This window comes from Pleurodeles waltl, chromosome 9 (assembly GCF_031143425.1).
Source record: "Pleurodeles waltl isolate 20211129_DDA chromosome 9, aPleWal1.hap1.20221129, whole genome shotgun sequence".
In the NCBI taxonomy this organism is placed as follows: domain Eukaryota; kingdom Metazoa; phylum Chordata; class Amphibia; order Caudata; family Salamandridae; genus Pleurodeles; species Pleurodeles waltl.
The window spans coordinates 803524024-803543601 of NC_090448.1; the positions used below are offsets into that span (position 1 = coordinate 803524024).

The 19578-nt window shown below is 44.8% G+C and overlaps 1 protein-coding gene across 1 annotated transcript in view; it reads right to left on the reverse strand.

The window, feature by feature from the left end:
* Window positions 1-19578, reverse strand: part of LOC138260002 (solute carrier family 22 member 6-A-like) — a 632653-nt gene that overhangs the window by 438543 nt on the left and 174532 nt on the right. Inside the window, exon 4 of the mRNA XM_069208049.1 lies at window positions 333-501. Coding sequence (XP_069064150.1) covers window positions 333-501 — 169 coding nt within the window. The remainder of the gene's footprint in view (window positions 1-332; window positions 502-19578) is intronic.

The window sequence follows — 19578 nt, forward strand, 5'->3', positions numbered from 1 at the left end:
GAGCAACAAGCGGGTGACGCGGAGTGAGGTAAGTGTTGTTTTTAATATTTTTTTATTACATTTTTACCCAAGACCCTCCTCCCACGCCTCGCTGCCCCTTCCATTCAGCACGAGCCACGACTGGTCTGATGTCACTTTTGCTATCCCTAGAATTTAGGTGACTAGACAGTCATGAAAGTTCCAGTGCACCAGCAAACACAATGTTAACTTTCTGACACTGAGCTTGGGGCGACCTAATATGCATTCTGTGAGGCTATGACATTTCTCTTCGGCCAACATACAGGGGAATAATGAAGTATGTTTTGTTTGTAGTTACAAACATGGACACCTACCAAGAATAGAGGAAACATATAAAATACGGCAGGGAGACACCCAACTGCAGCCAGCGCCAGTCTCTGATTGCATAAGCCACACCTCCCAGGCTTATCTGGCCAACTGAGTAGCAGTATCCATGTATCGACATTACAGTGGCTCGGAGATGACTGGGGATCCATTCCAGCACTGAAGGAGTCACCAAAAAAAGATAAAGGGAAAACATTAGGCAGTTTCCTATACCTAGGTGCCCCAGTTGTGATAATACAGAAGCTGTAAAGAGTACCAAATGCTGCATATGTTTTGTTTTATGAGCACCATTCCTGTTATCAAGTCTGTTGTTAATTTGGTGTGCCTTTTACCAGAAGAAATACCATAACTAGTAAAATATCATTCTGGTAAGATTATCCTTACAAATGATAAACATATCCCTAGCATTGGTATGCATCTACCAACCACCTCTTGAGGATGTAGCCTTGATGCACGTACCCTTTGACTATGTATCAAATATCTTAAACCACCCCCCCTAACTTCTGCACCCTGGGAGATCTCAATATTTGGTTTGATAAATGTGATCTCTCTCTGGTCTTAAGTCTACACAGCAAAATCAAACCAGTCATTACCACTAGCTTACTACTCGTGTGACACATAATGAGGGCGGGGGCATGACCCAGGTCCCTTCAGTCCCTGTGGTGCAGTGGTGCCAAACTCTTCCAGGGGCCTGAATCCCCCAGGGGGTCCCATTTAGCCCAAGGCCAATGGTTGTTTATGCACAATGGGAGACCCAGGGGTCTGCAGGAGGAGGATGGCATAATTTTGCACTACGCCACTGGATGAGGATCCTCAATGTCATATTTGCCTCAAAATAATTTACCTCAGTCATCTCAAAGGAGGAACCGTGGACTAGGAATTACTCTCTTCCATATCATTCCCCTTTCAAAGGCATCCCCATAGGTGGAATCGTTTTGCCAGAATAAACCCTGCAAACTATCCACACCCTACCCAAGAAGGAGAGGAAATTCAACCACCACGTATAATTCAGAAAAGCAAAAGAATTGTGGCATTTGCCCAAAATATGGCTCGACTTCTCACTACGAATAAACTCCATGTGGTATTTCTAACTGTCAAACCTACAGTGGGTCTGAGCACTGTTGATTTATGGTAAACACATTATACTGCTGCCAGATGGCTTTTCAATTTTAGATCTGATAGGTCTCCTGGTTGGGCCCCATAAAAAAGGTTGATTCTGGTTTTCACCACCGGACGTAGCCCCTATATATCTACTCTGTGAAGTCAAGTCAAAGAAATGTTTATTTAAACTTTTCTCCTTAAACCTATAACATATGTGCACATAACAATTCTTAAATACAACCCCTCGTAATTCACATATAAAACAACCCATTCTTTAAAATCCTATGATCAAAGGTCTAAAAATGCAACTTCTTATAAATACATTCGTCATAAAACCTACTGACCTATATAGACCTAAAAACATTTTTTACCATGATCATAAACATCCTAATTGCACATGCTATATCCAGGAAACACATTTCAGTTAGTGGTTCAACTGCTTGCGATCAATGTTTAATATCATACTTTAGAAAAATTAGGCATTAAATAATTTTATATAGAGTCAAGGCCTTTAAACAATCCAATAAAATATGTAAAATACCGCATTTGGTATTTAGGCCACAGGTACAATGCCCTCCCCCCCCGAATCTATCATCATCAGTTTCATTTCCCCATTAGTATAACAAGGGTTAACTCTGATCCTTAATGGAAGCAAATCACTTTTAAGCCAGCGATAGGGTAATAGTATCTATATACGGAAACCAAGCTCTGTTCTGTCATGTGGTGCGCATGAAATAAATTGATCTTTTTCCCCTCAAGATACTTTTGATCATAATTTCGGGACAATTCCTTATCCATAATCCTCAGCTACTTTTTAGCTACCTCCATATGTAAGTTCTGTAGGTATCACTTAACTGTCATTTCTCTACTAACCTTCTCTAAACCTTTTCTAACCCACATTGGCCCACATCAGTTCACTTTTCTGAAACTCATTCTTACACCATTGGGACACCTTGTTCTCCTCCCCAGTATTCACCTGTTGCCAAAATCTTATCACCGCCAGTATATTCCATGACACCAAGGCCATCTCCATTCTTATGGAGTGGCCCATTGAAGATCTAGTTAGGGCCAGTAAGCATTTTAAAAATGTTCCCTCCTCAGCATCCCATACCTTTTTTTAACTTATATATAAGAATTCAGCTCCAAGCTGATACTGGGGCGGTATCATGGCAGCATATGCTTTCAAAACAGGCCTATATGACATTTCACCAGAATCTTTGTTAACTTTTTTCAAGTCTCTAACTGAAGCATGAGTCGTTACTTCCAATACCTCCAAATGAGTATTCCATTTCAGGGAACCAAATTCTTAAATCTACTCTGCTGACCATAGTGGCACCTGCAGATAGCATGATAACTGATATATGCATAGCAACCAAAGAATGGGAGCACTTTCTTGAAAATTTGCAAATTTGTGATATTAAACTATTCAACAACTCCACACTATGGATAACGAATATGTATTTATTGCAGAAAAAGATACAAGGATTTCAACATTTCTTACCCTCCGTCAAAGAAGTTGTGTCAAAATCAACCCTGTCTGATGTACTCACCCTTATATGCAGTTATTTTAACTGCAGGATAAGCAAATGGGGAATCAATGACGAATCAACAATTTAACTGCGATCAACATTGAGGATTCCAATTTTAAGCCATGCCTCCCCAAAAAATGATGCAAGAGGCAAGCATCTGGGCCAGTTTGGTTTGAATGAGGGCCTTATATCTGCACAAGACTCTTACAAAACTATTGTCACAGTAAAGCAACGCATAATACTTGAAGGTCACAATCTGTAATTGACTACATATTTTAAAGGCAACAGATTGGGATAATTTTGAGAACTTGTGCTTGCTTTGGCAGGTTGAAAGCGACCATAATACCTTGATGTTAGAAATGAAACTTAATACAAAAAATGAACCGAGAGAAGTTCAAAATCTGGTCTACTTGGGATGTCAGAGGGCAAGTAAGGGTAGCTGGTCACCTGACCTCCTATCAAATGTAATAGGTTGGAAGGATGAATCATCCATCATTACCTTTACAAGCATCTATTCTGGAAGGTCCAACAGAGAATGATAAACAATCCCTGGACTGTGAATTGCTGAACACACTAAGATTGTTTAAAGAAGAAGAGCCGTCAAGAGAAACCTAAATCAAATGCTAGTCTGAGTGACAGGTGGCTTGCTGAGGAATGTAAGAACAAAAGAAAACGAGCTCCACATAGCCACGCACAGTGAGTCAGCAAAAGACAAAATTAGGGTGGCGACATCAAGCTACATAGCCTTATTAAAGAGGAAAAAGTCTGAAGCCACAAACCAAAAGTGGATAGAAATAAAAAAAAAACTGCCACATAAAAAAGCACAAGGGTCTTCTGGCTAAACATAGGGGAAAGTTTAGGAGCCAGGAATAACTACGTGGAGTCCATCATTTATAAATAAGTTTGGATAGTTCATTTTGTCCTCAATCTTCAACCCTAAATAAGATGATAATGACATTAAACACCCCCAATTCGAAGAATAGGAAAGGATTAGTCTTCAAAAGATGGCCCAGGGGTAAAACGTTATTAACAAAAGAAGGAAGCAATAAAGGATCTGAAAAAGGGGAAGGCCCCTGATCCAAGCATGATACCACCAGAGGTATTCCTCTCAGAACTTGCTTCATGGACAACACGCTTGATGGAAATCTTCACAAAGATTTCAGTGGACGTACAGTGTCCACCTTCCTGGAGAAACAGGATCACAGTCCAAATTTACAAGATAGGCTAGAAAAATGGCCTGATATTTTACAGGCCATTAGTCTAATAGCCATTGACTCCAAAATGTTCTCAAAATGGATCATTAGAGAACTTTATGAGTTGATGGGTTACTAAAGACAACAACCTTTCTCCCATCCAACATGGGTTGGGAGGAGTATTCTTAACTAATGATCAGATATTTACATTCCTGCACATTGTGCATAAATTCAGCACTGTTAAAAGTTAAAAAGATGCCAATTTGTGTAGCTTTTTTTAGATTTCGGCTTTTGACCTGGTGCCAAGACACCGCCTATGGAGAATGCTAACAACCATGGGCAGTGACACAGCCCTCTTGTCACTAAATAACCTTTGCATACTGATTTCACATCACAAGCCAGACAAATCCAGCAAGAGCTCATCAGTAAAATGTTTTCTATTGGGAACAGTGTAAAGCAAGGGTGCCTTTTGGCCCTCCTCTTGTTCCCCCTGTATATCAACGACCTATATGAGGCCACAGATGACCACATATGACATTCCCCTGATAAATGGTTTAAAAAAAAATAATGGCCATTTTATAAGTCAATGACTCAATTTTGATTGCTAAGTCTGGTAGGAGACTACAGGCGCAGTTGGTAGCCGTGGAAAAGTGCTGCAAAGTAAATCAACTAAAAACCAATACAGGAAAAACAAAATTAAAACCTTTAAGGAAAAAAGAAAGAAGAAGTCAGTCTAGTGCATAAATAGTACCATTCTGGAAGAAGCTGAATCCTTCCAATATCTGGGGTGGTAATTAATAGAAACCTCAATTGGTCCACCCATATTCAAACCACCCTTGAAAAAGCAGAGGTACCAGTTAATACCATTGGAAAGAATGCTAGAAAATATGAACAATGATTCTATAACCACACTGATAAAGTATTCCACGAAAAGACAGGAAGCCAGATCTTCCATGTAGAAGAGAGAAGTTAGAGCAAAGAGGTGACCTAATTTACACCTTGGGTCTTAACCCATAATGATCCTTTAGGATATCTACCAAGGATGTTTACTAAACATGTTAAACTGTTGTGACCTATTGCCCAACATTTATCTTTGGACAACAAAGGAGACAACATGTTATTGACTCTTCACAACTCAAGTGGAATGCAAAGACCATGATGGGACAGATCCTTCAAGGTAAGGGCAGCTGTGAATGATATATTTCTCATCTACATACATATAAGACTACAACACACAAACATTCTCTTTCATCCACTGTGTCCAAGGCACTTTTCTCCAGTCTCCGGGCATTACACAGCTCAGTTTTCAGACTCACACATACACATGTCTGCAATGCCTATACCTTTGTTTAGGTTGTATACTAGCAAAAAATGTGCTGTACCTAAACTTCTGCACATCTCTGTCATTAATGCCACTTAACATCAAAGAAATGCCAGTGCCCAGTTACCATCAGCAAAAAGCTAGCCAGAATTACAAGTGTGGCGGTCCGAGGACTGCCACACTCACGGTGACAGTCTGACTGCCACACTTCAGGCAGTTCGGCCACCACATTACAACTCCAGCAGGCAGACCCACCAGAGGAATGCCATCCTCACCAGGAACATGGTTCCTGATGAGCTGAAGGCGGTCTAAGTTACACTCAGCCACGTTGGCACAGAACTCAGCACTACCTGGCTGATTACAATTAAGCTTTCTGCCAGCCTTTTCATGGCAGGGACCCAGCCAGGGAGATGCTGGCATAAGGCCAGTGCTGGGGGCCACTGAGGGCCCTTGCACTGTCCATGCAGACAGTACACATTCTGATGGTGCTGCTGTGCTATGATATTGGCCCTTGCTCCCTTAAAGGAGCTGAGACCAATATTGCAGCACTGTTCCTTCTAAAATTATTATTAAGCTTTGATTGTGTGATGTCAATGCTTTTCAGCCAAAGAGTAATGCAAGCCAGCGCCTTGCACTGCCTTGAGGCGCATTCCATGGGCCTGGTAGGCATTACATCAGTGGAGCATGGTTGTTCCTATACAACCACACTTGACTTAAACTCATATTTGCTAAAGTCAGTAAACCTGGGTTTCTGTCAAAATGATGCATCTACCTGAGAGAGGCATATCAAGGATAAATATATTTATTTACTTCCTCTTTCCATTTGTGCTGTATTTCTGCTCTTATCCTTTCATGCAACACGGCGCAATAAGTTGCATGAAAACACACTAAATCCAGACCTCAGTCACAGATGAAAGTGTTGCAGGACCCCCTGCAATTAAGAATTTGGCAACCTTGTCTGTCTAACCCATAATGCTGTTAAGGAACCCAATGTACATGAACAGAAGAAAACATGTTGGAAAAATCATAAAATGATTCAAACATCTGCCTCCAAATCCCTCATCAATTGTGTAGGTAAGCCTGGCAACATTGACTGCACACTTGAATTATGTGATTGAGCGGCTGTGGCGATTTTCGCATAATCATAGAACATCCTCATTTGCCACACAATCTATCACCTAGATTTTAACAAAAGAATGTTGTTTCTACCTCAAACGGTTTAAAAGTTACCAGCAATGCAGCAACACATGGTGCTTTAAGGTGGAAGGCCCATTCAAAGCTGCACTGGTCACCTTTCTGTTGCTTACTTCTATATTTTGGTGTTAAACTGGTACTAATGAGGTACAACCAATGACCAGACAGTGTTATCGAGTTTAAAAATTTGGAAACAATGAAGTAATACATATTACAAAGTGTGCCGCACTATGCCACATAATTTATTTCCTGCTGCATAATTCCAGTGGCCCTGCTTACATATGAACTTTGAAACGTTTATGTTTTGCTAAAAAACAAATAGCTGATAGCTTTATTTTTAAATTGAAAGATGAGAAATCTGTATGTGCCCAGATGCTTTCAGTGAGGTAAATGAGAACTAAAGACCCTTGTGTTTTTTTAGGTGACAAGTATACAGTAAGATCCAACGGTGTAGGAAAGTAGCCTCTTTCTAGCATGATTACCCCCACTTTTGGCCTGTTTGTGAGTGTGTGTCAGTGTGTTTTTACTGTGTCATTGGGATCCTGCTAGTCGGGACCCCAGTGCTCATACATAAAAAAAATATGTCAGTGTGTTTTGCCTGTCTCACTGGGATCCTACTAGCCAGGACCCCAGTGCTCATAGTTTGTGGCCTAATGTGTATGCCTGTGTAGTGCCTAACTGTGTCACTGAGGCTCTGCTAACCAGAGTGGGCCAGTGACTTAATTTACCAATTTCAATTGGCACACTGGACCCCCCTTATAAGTCCCTAGTATATGGTACTTAGGTACCCAGGGTATTGGGGTTCCAGGAGATCCATATGGGCTGCAGCATTTCTTTTGCCACACATAGGGAGCTCAGACAAACCCTTACACAGGACTGCCACTGCAGCCTGTGTGAAATAGTGCACACATTATTTCACAGCCATTTTCCCTGCACATAAGTAACTTATAAGTCACCTATATGTCTAACCTTAACTTGCTTCACCTTCACTTGACCACTCCACCAGGGGTGGTGCCCAGAGCTCCTCCAGTGTGTCCCATACTTCAGCCATCTTGCTTTGCAAGGTGTGGGGGCACTCTGGAGGGCTCTGAGTGGCCGGTGTCAGCAGGTGAGGTCAGATACCCCTCCTGATAGGTCCATACCTGATAAAGTAGCCAATCCCCCTCTCAGGGCTATTTAGGGTCTCTCCTGTAGGTTCTCTCAGATTCTGCTTGCAGGTTTCCTTCAGGAATCCTCTGTAACAACATCAGAATCTTCTGACCTCGGATCAACCGCAGCCTGCTCCAAGAAACGCTGTAACTGCAACAAAGTGTCTACAAGAGACACTGTTCTTCAGCAACCTCAGCTCCAAGTCAGCAACTGCAACAGTTTCCACAGTGTGCATGCTCTGGGGACTCCCTGTCTTCATCCTGCACCAGAAGGACCGAAGAAATCTCCTGTGGAGTGACAGAGTCACTCCCCTGCTACAAGCAGGCACCTTCCAAGGCGACGGCCGGTACCCTGGGACTCCTCTCATGGCACTGAGCTTGCTCCTAAGGACACAGAGGGTGGACATCATTGACAGAGACTGTCCTGAAGTCCTGCTGACCTACTTTGGAGGAGGTAAGACCTTGCCTTCCCCAAGAACGATGGTACCCCTGTGTTTTATGTCTTCTTAACCTCCTGAGGCCTCTGTGCACTCTTTGCCAAATTCCTTCATGCACATCCTGGCCAAAGTCCCCAGCACTCTACCCTGCGACGCTCAACTCTCTGAGTTGTTCTCCGGCGGCGTGGGAGCATCTTTTGTTGTGCAACATCAATCACATTTTGCACCTCCATTAAACCCGGATCCTGCGGCTTCTGGGGGTGATGGATGGCATCCTGAGGGCTCTATAAAGTGCTGATAGACACCGCTTCCTCCTCACACAGAGTTGAGGCCCCCAGGTCCCTCCTGTGTCCATCCAGTGCCATTTTGATGAAAAATGCACTTTTGCCGTAGCCAAGGCTTGTTGGCGTCTTCCAATACAAAATCTCATCTGCAACAATCTTCACGCCGTGGGACATTTTTTGTATTATGCAGGAACCCACTGGCATTTCTACAGTCTTCAACTAACCCGGGACTCTTCTTTTGCACCCTCTTCTGGGTTGGTAGGGGCTCCTGTCCTTCCTGGAACTTCTTTCGACTTCTGGACTTGGTCCCCTTCCTTTGCAGGTCTTCAGGTCCAATAATCCAGCAGTTGTTCTTTGCAGACCTGGCTGGCTGCTGCAAAATCCCCAAAACGAGGTGTAGTGTGTCCTAAGGAAACTTGCAGTACTTTACTCCTGCTTTTCTGGGCTCTGGGGTGGGGTAATTTACTCACCTTTACTGTATTCTTACTATCCCAGCTATTCTGCACACACTGCACTTGTCTAGGGGGAATTCGTGATTCAGATTCCACTCTTTTAGTATTTGGTTTGTGTTGTACCTAGACCTATTTTCTTCCATTGCATTCTAAAGGATATCCTACTGTTTGCATTGTTCTATGACTACTTGTCTAATTTTGGTGTCTAGTGTATATATTGTGTGTAATACTTACCTCCAGAAGGAGTATTGTCTCTAAGATATATATGGTACTGTGTCAGCCAAATAAATATCTTTATTTTTGGTAACACTGAGTATTGTCTTTACTTGTGTAAAAGTACTGTGTAACTATGAGTGGTATTGCCTAATTCAGCCTAAGCTGCTCTGCTATAGCTACCTCTATTAGCCTAAGCTGCTAGAACACTACTACATTCACTAACAAGGGATAACTGGACCTGGTGTAAGGTGTAAGTACCCACAGTACCCACTACAAACCAGGCCAGCCTCCGACAAGCAGCATTAAGGGTCATGCCATGATGCAATATGGGGCCAGATGTATGAAAGCATTTTGCATTCGCAAACGGTGCGAATGCCCGTTTGCGAATGCAAAATGCCATTTCAGAATGTATGAAATACATTCTGAATGCAATTTTAAGGAATCGCTGAAATAGCGATTCCTTAAAATTGCGACCCTATTTAGTGAGTCGCAAATTGCGACTCTCTAAATTAGAAATCGCAAATAAGGATTCCTTATTTCGATTCCTTAGCACATGTATGAAGCAATTCCTAAATGCGATTTTGGCATTTAGGAATCGCTAATTACCACCAAGTTGAACTTGGTGGTAACCATGTGCAAAATGTAAAAATGCATTTAAAATGCATTTTTTAATTGTACATGTAAAGCAGACATGCCCTTGTGGCATGTGTGCACTTTACATGGTGAAATTTTTTTTTGGGGGGTGCAGCAGAGGGGGCCTTGGGCCCCCAGCACCCTGGGGTTTTGCATTTCTAAAATTGTGATTTCTGGTTTAGAAATCGCTATTTTGGAAATGCAAAAAATTCGCAGATATGGACCAGCCCATAGGTGCGAATGGGACCAGTATCGCAATTTGCAAATCGGTAATAGCATTTGCGATTTTTTTTAAATCGCTATTACCGATTCACAAATGTGATACATGGCACTTTGCGAGTCCAAAATAGCGAGTTCTTAAAAATCGCTATTTCCGATTTGCATATGGCCTTGATGATACATCTGGCCCATGGTATTTTTTTCTGAAACAGACCTTTGTCTGCAACTCCACACCCATTTCCTTTCTCACTGTTGAATCAACATTTAAACTGAATTGTTTTAGAGTCAGTATGAAGATAACTGTGCTAAATTGAAAGCAGATATGAGGGCTATCCTTGGGCTGATCCTCAAAGGTAAACTTACACATTTGTATAAGTTTACTCTTTTTCAGTATTCAGAAAACTGCATTTTAATATTACGTTTACAAGTCAGAAGACTCCGCATTCAGGGGGAAGCACTCTGCACATACAGAAATAGGACAGGCCTACGCTATACTGATGCTAATACATTTATTGCATATTTATGCTTCATTGCACTGCTTTTTAATAGTGTGCAGTTTTTACGTATGTATGAGACTTTTGTAACGTAAAGCTAGCCTCAAAGCAGTAGATCATTTTATTTAAGACAACTAGACTTTCTAGGTAGACAAGAGTGCGCTCTATGCCTAGGGAGGAAGAAGAGGAGGGAAGGTGGGAGAAGGCAGTGAACAAGGGGTAACTGGGGCGCGTGGCACAGAGGGCCGACGTGGGTGGAATGAAGGAGTACAGGGGCCCGCGGATTGGGGAACCCTTGGAGATTTCAGTAGATGAAATGTTTATTTTGCAGCTGCAGTTCATAAAGCGTTCTATCCTTTTTTGTCTATTTATAGAATGCACCTGAGAGACTGAGGGGACCAAGCATATCTCTGGAATTATGTCTGCTTTGATGTCACTCAAATAATATTAAAAAAATTGCTTCTTCAATCAATCAATCAATCAATCAGATACATTTATAAAGCGCGCTACTCACCCGTAAGGGTCTCAAGGCGCTGGGGGGGAGGGGGGGGGTCAGTGCTCGTAGAGCCAGGTCTTGAGCTGACTTCTGAAGGGGAGGTGGTCCTGTATGGCGCGAAGGTGGCTGGGAAGGGAGTTCCAGGTCTTCGCTGCCAGAAAAGAGAAGGATCTTCCTCCGGCGGTGGCTTTGCGGATGCGGGGTACTGCTGCCAGGGCTTGTCCGGTCGAGCGTAGGGTGCGCGGAGGAGTGTAGAATGAGACGCGGTGGTTGATGAGTTTTGGTCCGAGGTTGTGCAGGGCTTTGTGTGTGTGGGTGAGGAGTCTGAAGGTGATCCTCTTGTTGACTGGGAGCCAGTGAAGTTTCTTCAGGTGTCCGGAGATGTGGTGGTGGCGTGGTATGTTCAGGATGAGTCGTGCGGCAGCGTTCTGGATTCGTTGCAGTTTCCTCTGCAGCTTGATGGTGATGCCGGCGTACAGAGTGTTCCCATAGTCCAAGCGACTGGTGATGAGGGCGTGGGTGACGGTCTTCCTGGTGTCGGTGGGGATCCAGCGGAAGATCTTGCGGAGCATGCGGAGGGTGTTGAAGCATGCCGAGGTCACCGAGTTGACCTGTCTGGTCATGGAGAGGGATGAGTCCAGGATGAAGCCGAGGTTGCGTGCGTGGTTGGTGGGTTGGGGAGTGCTGCCCAGGGCGGGAGGCCACCAGGAGTCGTCCCAGGCGGTGGGTGTAGGGCCGAGGATGAGGACCTCCGTCTTTTCTGTGTTCAGTTTAAGCCGGCTGTCTGTCATCCAGTTCGCTACTTCCTTCATGCCTTCGTGTAGTCTGGTTCTTGCTGAGGTGGGGTTGTTGGTGAGGGATAAGATGAGCTGGGTGTCGTCGGCGTAGGATATGAGGTCGAGTCCGTGTTTTCGTGCGATGTTCGCCAGGGGGGTCATGTAGATGTTGAAGAGGGTGGGGCTGAGGGAGGATCCTTGGGGGACGCCGCAGATGATCTCTGTGGCTGTGGATCTGAAGGGGGGAGGCGGACTCTCTGAGTTCTTCCGGAGAGGAAGGAGATGATCCATTCCAGGGCCTTGCCTCTGATGCCGGTGTTGCTGAGGCGACGTATCAGGGTACGGTGGCATACCGTGTCGAAGGCTGCAGAGAGGTCCAGGAGTATGAGGGCCACGGTTTCTCCTTTGTCAGTCAGGGATCTGATGTCGTCCGTGGCTGCGATGAGGGCGGTCTCGGTGCTGTGGTTAGCTCTGAAGCCGAACTGTGAGGGGTCGAGTGAGTCGTTGGTTTCCAGGGCGGTGGTGAGTTGAGCGTTGACGATTTTCTCAATCACTTTGGCGGGGAACGGTAGGAGCGAGATGGGCCAGAAGTTTTTGAGTTCGGTGGGGTCTGCTGTTGGTTTCTTTAGGAGGGCGTTGAGTTCGGCGTGTTTCCAGTTCTCCGGGAAGGTGGCGGTGGTGAAAGACGCGTTGATGATGTCTCGGAGGTGGGGTGCGATGATGTTGTCGGCTTTGTTGAAGATGTGGTGCGGGCAGGGGTCGGATGGTGATCCTGAGTGGATGGAGTTCATGATGCGGGTGGTTTCCTCGGTGGTGGTTGGGTTCCAGGTGAGGATGGTGGTGTTGTCGGTGGCAGGTTCCAGTGGTGGGTTCGTGTTGGTTGTGGTGAAGCTGTTGTAGATGTCGGTGATCTTGTGGTGGAAGAAGGCTGCGAGGGAGTCGCAGAGGTCCTGTGAGGGAGGGATGGAGTTGTTTTCTGGGTCGGGGTTGGAGAGTTCTTTGACGATGCCAAATAGTTCCTTGCTGTTGTGGGCGTTGTTGTCTAGTCTGTTCTGGAAAGCTGATTTTCGTGCGGCGCGGAGGCGTTGGTGGTGTTGGCGGGTGGCGTTCTTGAGAGCAGACATGTTCTCCTCGTTCTGGTTGAGGCGCCAAGTCTTTTCGAGGGTGCCGCATTCTTTTTTGGAGTCCTTGAGGTCGGGGGTGAACCAGGAGTTTTTCTTTTGGTTGTTGGTGTTTGCTTGGGTCTTCAGGGGGGCCAGGAGGTTGGCGCAGTCGGAGATCCAGCTCGTGAGGTTGTTGGCGGCTTCGTTGGGGTCTGTGGTGCTGGTGCGTTGGTTCTGAGAGAGGGTCGATGTGAGTTGTTCCGTGGTGATTCGATTCCACTGTCTTCTTGGTGGTTGCGGGGTGTGGTGGTGCACGGTGGTCTTCTTGAAGCTCTTCCCATCTATGTGTGCACTGTACTTTGGAAAATGAGTGTCTTTCTGTTCCCTATTCTTTTACCTGTTATCAGTGTTTCTTTCACTGGAACCATCTTTTGATGGGTCAACTTCATGTTTGCCTTTCCATTAGTCAAACCCAGTACCATCTTTGTAAGGTGAACATGCCCGATGCAGCTCTATTTATTTTTACATAAATAATTGCAGTCCCTTTTAATGACAAGAAACACTACACTATGTTGATTTTTCGACGTGGACAGTAAAAGCCGTGAATCAGGTGAGCTCATGTCGGCACCAATAGCAATCCTGGGACATAAGATGTTAACTGTAAATGAGATGGCGTATTAAATGCAGAGATCTGGCGCCATTGCTAGGATCGCTCAGAAATGTTTCCAAAACTTCCAAGACAACCTCTGGCTTAAGGAAAGAGTGGCCGGGACAACAGTGAAGATGAGAGAAAAGGGGTTAAAAGTGGATGGAAAAATAGAGAAGGAGAAATGGAGGGGGAGAGGTAGGTAATACCATTTACATGCTTTTCATGACATAATGGCAAAAGAGTATAGCCTTCTCAGTTATTTTAATATGGTAAAAAGAAGAACACCCCATTGCCTAAAATCTTAGAGCACTCCTGATCCTTTCTCACATCACTATCAATAGTTCAAGGACTGTGGAATGTGGCAGACATATGTAATAACCTTGGATCTCTTCATTGAACAATTTTCTAGGTCATTCATTGCTAGCCATTCAAGTATTAAATTCTAGTAATTCAATGAGAGTTTTAAACTCTTTCTTGGCCACGATCAAGATCCTCTTCACACTACTGGCTCACACCTAACTAAGAAGAAGATTGTTTTAGTAAAACCCATTAATATTTTGATTTTATATAACTATATCTGTTGAGTGTATACACAATTTGATGAAACACACTCTAGAGAAATGTTCCATAGATTGTAATCTATGATCCTTGTCCAAGGTTTATTTCTGAAATGGCACTGTCACGCAAACAAAAGAGTTTACAGTAATCGTCTACTCCACTGCTCTCTTTATGGTTGAATTTGTACTAGATCCAGACAATGCCCATTTTATGATTAAGTTCTTGATTTTATGGCAAGGTGCTCCAGAACAATTAGCCCAGTTCATCATTCTCTCCATAAGTTCATGTTTTCGAGATATGGTAGCCTAGGTATATAACAACAATACTACTTTGCTGCATCTGTACTCATCTATCCATGTAAAATAGCATGAAAATAGAGGTAGCATCTTCTATATGTACCCCTCAAGAGACCGGCATTACGCACTACTGTCATGGCTAACATCCACAGCATTCTAAGCACAAGACAAGGTGGATATGGTTTCGGGGATCCGAAGATACTCTATAAATGAGAGATTATCATCATTAGTATTGTCATCTAATACTCAAAAATACCACTTTGGAATGCAAACTATTTTGTCATGTGTATTGTGTGGTTATGTGCACATCCCCATAGTCGTTGTATAAGCGTTCTTTACAGTCTGTGATTGTGAGAAAGTAGCCTCTTTCTAGCATGGTTACCCCCACTTTTGGCCTGTTTGTCATTTGTTTTGTAGTGTCTCACTGGGATCCTGCAAGCCAGGACCCCAGTGCTCATTGTTTAACCCCTATTTGTCAGTGTGTTTTTACTGCCTCACTGGGATCCTGCTAGCCAGGACCCCAGTGTTCATAGTTTGTGGCCTATGTTTGTTGTCAGTATGCTTGACTGTGTCATTGAAGTTCTGCTAACCAGAACTTCAGTGCTTATGCTCACTCTGTGTACCAAATTTGTCACTATAGTTTAGTGACTCCATATTCCAATTCTGATTGGCACACTGTGTAGGAAAGTACCAACTTTCTTGGTATGTTACCCCCAATTTCTGCCTGTTTGTCAATGTGTTTTGCCTGTCTCACTGGGATCCTACCAGCCAGGACCCCAGTGCTCATAGTTTGTGGCCTATATGTGTTGTCAGTTTGCTTGATTGTGTCACTGAAGTTCGGCTAACCAGAACTCCAGTACTTATGCTCTCTCTACTTACCAAATTTGGCACTACAGTTTAGTGACTCCATATTCCAATTCTTATTGGCACACTGAACCCTCTTATAAGTCCCTAGTATGTGGTACGTAGGTACCCAGAGCATTGAGGTTCCAGGAGATCTTAACGGGCTGTAGCAGTTCTTTTGCCACCCATAAGGAGCTCATACAAACCTTTCTTCAGGACTGCCACTGCAGCCTGAGTGAAATAGTGCATACACTATTTCACAGCCATTTTACACTGCACTAAGTAACTTATATGTCACCTATATGTTTAACCTTCATTTACTAAAGGCTAGGTGCCAAATTACTGTGTGTGAGGGCACCCTTGCAATAGCAAAGGTGTCCCCACATTGTCCAGGGCCAATTCCCCAGACTTTGTGAGAGCGGGGATACCATTATAAGCGTGCACTACATATATGTCAATACATATATGTAGCTTCACAACGGTAACTCCGAATATGGCCATGTGAGGTGTCTAAGATTGTGAAATTGAACAACCAATCCAAATCTGGTATGGGGGGGCAATTCCATGCACCCTGGGGGATCCACCATGGACCCCCGGGTACTGCCAAACCAGATTTCTGAGGTTTCCACTGCAGCCCCAGCTGCTGCCACCTCACAGACAGGCTTCTGCCCTCCTGGGGATTGAGCAGCTCAATCCCAGAAAGGTAGATCAATGCATTCCCTTTATAAGAAGGGTGTTACACCCTCTCCCATTGGAAATAGATGTTACAGGCTTGGGAGGGGTATCCTCCTAGAGCCTATGGAAATCCTTTGAAGGGCACAAACAGTGCCTTTCTTGCATAATCCAGTCTACACCAGTTCAGGGACCCCCAGTCCTTGCTCTGGCATGAAACTGGACAAAGGAAAGGGGAGTGACCACTCCCCTGTCTATCACCACACCAGGGGTGGTGCCCAGAGCTCCTCCAGAGTGTCCCTGGCATTAGCCATCTTGGATTCCAAGGTGTGGGGACCCTCTGGGAGCATCTGAGTAGCCAGTGGCAGCAGGTGACATCAGAGACCCCTCCAGATAGGTGCATAACTGGGTAGGTAGCCAATCCCCCTTTCAAGCCTATTTGGGGTCTCTCCTCTGGGGTTTTCCTCAGATACGGTTTGCAAGAATCCTCCAGGACTCATCTGCATCTTCTACTTCAGCTTCTGACTGTCGGATCAACCGCAGACTGCTGCAGGAACCGCTGTAACTGCAAAAAAGTATCCAGGAAGACTCCTGGGACCTGCAACTTCAGCTCCAGCCAGCAATTGCAACAGTTTCTAAGGTGTGCATGCCCTGAAGATTGCCTGTCTTCACCCTGTACCAGAAGAACTGAAGGAATCTCCTTCTACGATGTCAACCGGTACTCTGTGACTCCTCTCCTGACGACGAGCATGTTCCCTGGAACACAGGTGGTGGACTGAAGTGACCCAGACTGTCCAAACGTCCAGCTGTCCAAATTTTGTGGAGGTAAGAGCTTGTCTCCCCGTGCTGCGACAGTATCCCAGTGCACAACGTCTTCTGCAGCTCCTTGGGCTTCTGTGCACTTCTTCCAAAAGTTCTTCATGCACATCTTAGCCCAAGTCCCCAGCACTCCATCGTGTGACGCACAGCTCCCTGGGTTGTTTTCCTGCGGTGCGGGACCCTCCAGTGTAGTGCTGGGATGACTGCACTTTGCATCTTCTTTGTGCCATGTTCTGGGACTCCCATGGGTGCTGCCTGGTCTTCTGAGGGCTCTCTGAAGTGCTGAGATCCCCTCCGTCTCCTCAGTCTGAGTTGAGACGCCCCCAGGTCCCTCCTGGGTCTAGGCAGCCCCTCTTTGACGCAAACCGCTTACTTGCTTGAACCAAGGCTTGTTGGTGGAATCCAGCGACGCAAGCAGCCTGCATCCAACAACTCGACATGGGCCATCTCCTGCACCAATCAGGAACCTGCAGTCATCTTCTTTGGTGCACTTCTGTACTTTTCTTCTGACCGGGAAATTCCACTTTTGCACCTTCTTCTAGGTTGGCAGGGGCTCCTGTCCTTCCTGGACTCTTCTTTGACTTCTGGACTTGGTCTCCTCTCTCCACAGGTCTTCAGCGACAGGAATCCATCATTTGTTGCTTGCTTTCTTGCTTGATTCTTGCATAATCCTTTATCATGACTTGTAGTGTGTCCTGAGGGAACGTGCTGTAGTTTACTCCTGCTTTCTTGGGCTCTGGGGCGAGGGTACTTTACTTACCTTTTGTTTTTTCCAACACTCCCAGCGCCCCACTACACTTGCCTAACGGGAATTCGACATTCACATTCCACTATTTTAGTATATGGTTTGTGTTGCCCCTAGGCCCATTGCAATCTATTGTGTTTTCTACTGTTTGCACTATTCTATGACTGTTTACTTACCTGATTTTGGTTACTAGTGTATATATTGGGTATAATACTAACCTCCAGAAAGAGTATTGCCTCTAAGATATTTTTTGCCTTGTGTCACTAAAATAAAGTACCTTTATTTTTGGTAACACTGAGTATTGTCTTTTATTGTGTATAAGTACTGTGTAACTATAGTGGTATTGCAGGAGCTTTGCATGTCTCCTAGTTCAGCCTAAGCTGCTCTGCTGCAGCTACCTCTTGACAGCCTAAGCTGCTATAACACTGCCTACATTTCACTAATAAGGGATAACTGGACCTGGTTTAAGGTGTAAGTACCTTAGGTACCCACTACAAACCAGGCCAGTCTCCTACAAGTACTGTGTTGTCAGTTGAGGAATCTAGATAGAATCAGGAGTCTGGATACAGCATCCTTAAATTCCAGGAACTTAGGACTCTATGTAGGTCTAGAAAACTAAAGACCGGTAGTCACCCTACTAAACCTCAGCTCCTAGAAATGCTCATTCAATATGACCTCCATCATCCTGAAGGGCAGGTAGAGCAGGGAGACCGAGGTGGAGAGGTGGCTCTTCAGAGTTAGGCCAGGAAGTACCCTGTGCCTCAGGTTCTTACTCTGCGCATGCCCAATAGCTCTTAGAGGGAGTCCCTAAGGATAACCCCTGAGCCTGTAGAGGGAAGTACTAACAGTACATTAGAGGGCCACATAGGTAGGTCCCATTTTACTCCCCTTGGGAGGGTCCACAGAGTTACCAGGAGGAATAGATCCTCCTTAACTTCATGCTCACCCTCCTCAGCATCCTGTGCTGAGTCCACCCATTCTAATAACTTAGAGGAGTTTGTATTACATGTGGGTTACCAACTGCTCAAGCTTGAGAAAGCTAAGCTCACTTAAAAGGGAGCAGCTGCCTCTTGAAAGGGAGGCCCTAGAGGTGGAGAGGGAGAGGAAGAGTTTAGGGTTAGAACCCCATGGTGGCAGCACAAGAGACTCTAGGGTCAGGGAGGAACACTTTGATTCTCGGAATCTCAGCAGGATAGTCCCCCCTTACAAATCTGGAGATTACATCCACAAATTGGTAACTGCTCGGTAGAGGGCCTCTAAAGTCCAGAAGGTTCCTCAGAGGCAGTGGGCAGATATCCTGTGGCTCTCCTTTGCAGAAAAAGTAGAGGCAAACTTTTGGCAATTAGAGAAGTGGATGCAGACATCTACCAGGTTTTGAAAGAGGCACTGCTTGATGGGTTTGGGCTTACTACTGAGTAATACAAAGTTAAGTTCAGGGAAACCCAGAAGGAGTCCTCTCAAGACTGGGTTGATTTTGCAGACTGTACAGTAAGGCTCCGGAAGGCTGTCTACATGGTAATAATGTGCATGTCTATGAAGGGCTGTATAACTTGATCATAAAAGAGGATATTCTTAATAACTGTCTGTCTGGAAAACTGCACCAATAGCTGGAGGACTCTGAGCTGACCTCTCCCCAAGAACTGGGAAAGAAGGCAGACAAATAGGGCCATAGGAGGGTGAGTAAGAAAAATCATAGTGGGGGTCACCAGAAGGAAAAGAATACTTCTAAGTCCCAAGAGAAGGATGGGGAGCGACATAAAGACAAAAAGAAAGAGTCATCCTCAGGTCCAAAAACGTCTTCTGGGAGTGGGTCTAAATCCACCTCTTCTTCTAACAAGAAACCATGGTGCTTTTTTTATAAAGCAAAAGGCCATAGGAAATCTGATCCCAGTTGTCCTAAGAAAAGCACCACTACTACTGCTACTTTGCCTAGTGTACCTAGAAGTAGCACTAGTAATAGTAGTACCACATCCAAGGGGGTAGCTGGGCTCACCCTGGGTACTGCAGTTGACTCCGGCCTAGTCAGAGATTCCACCAATGCTGTCCTGGTCTCAGAGG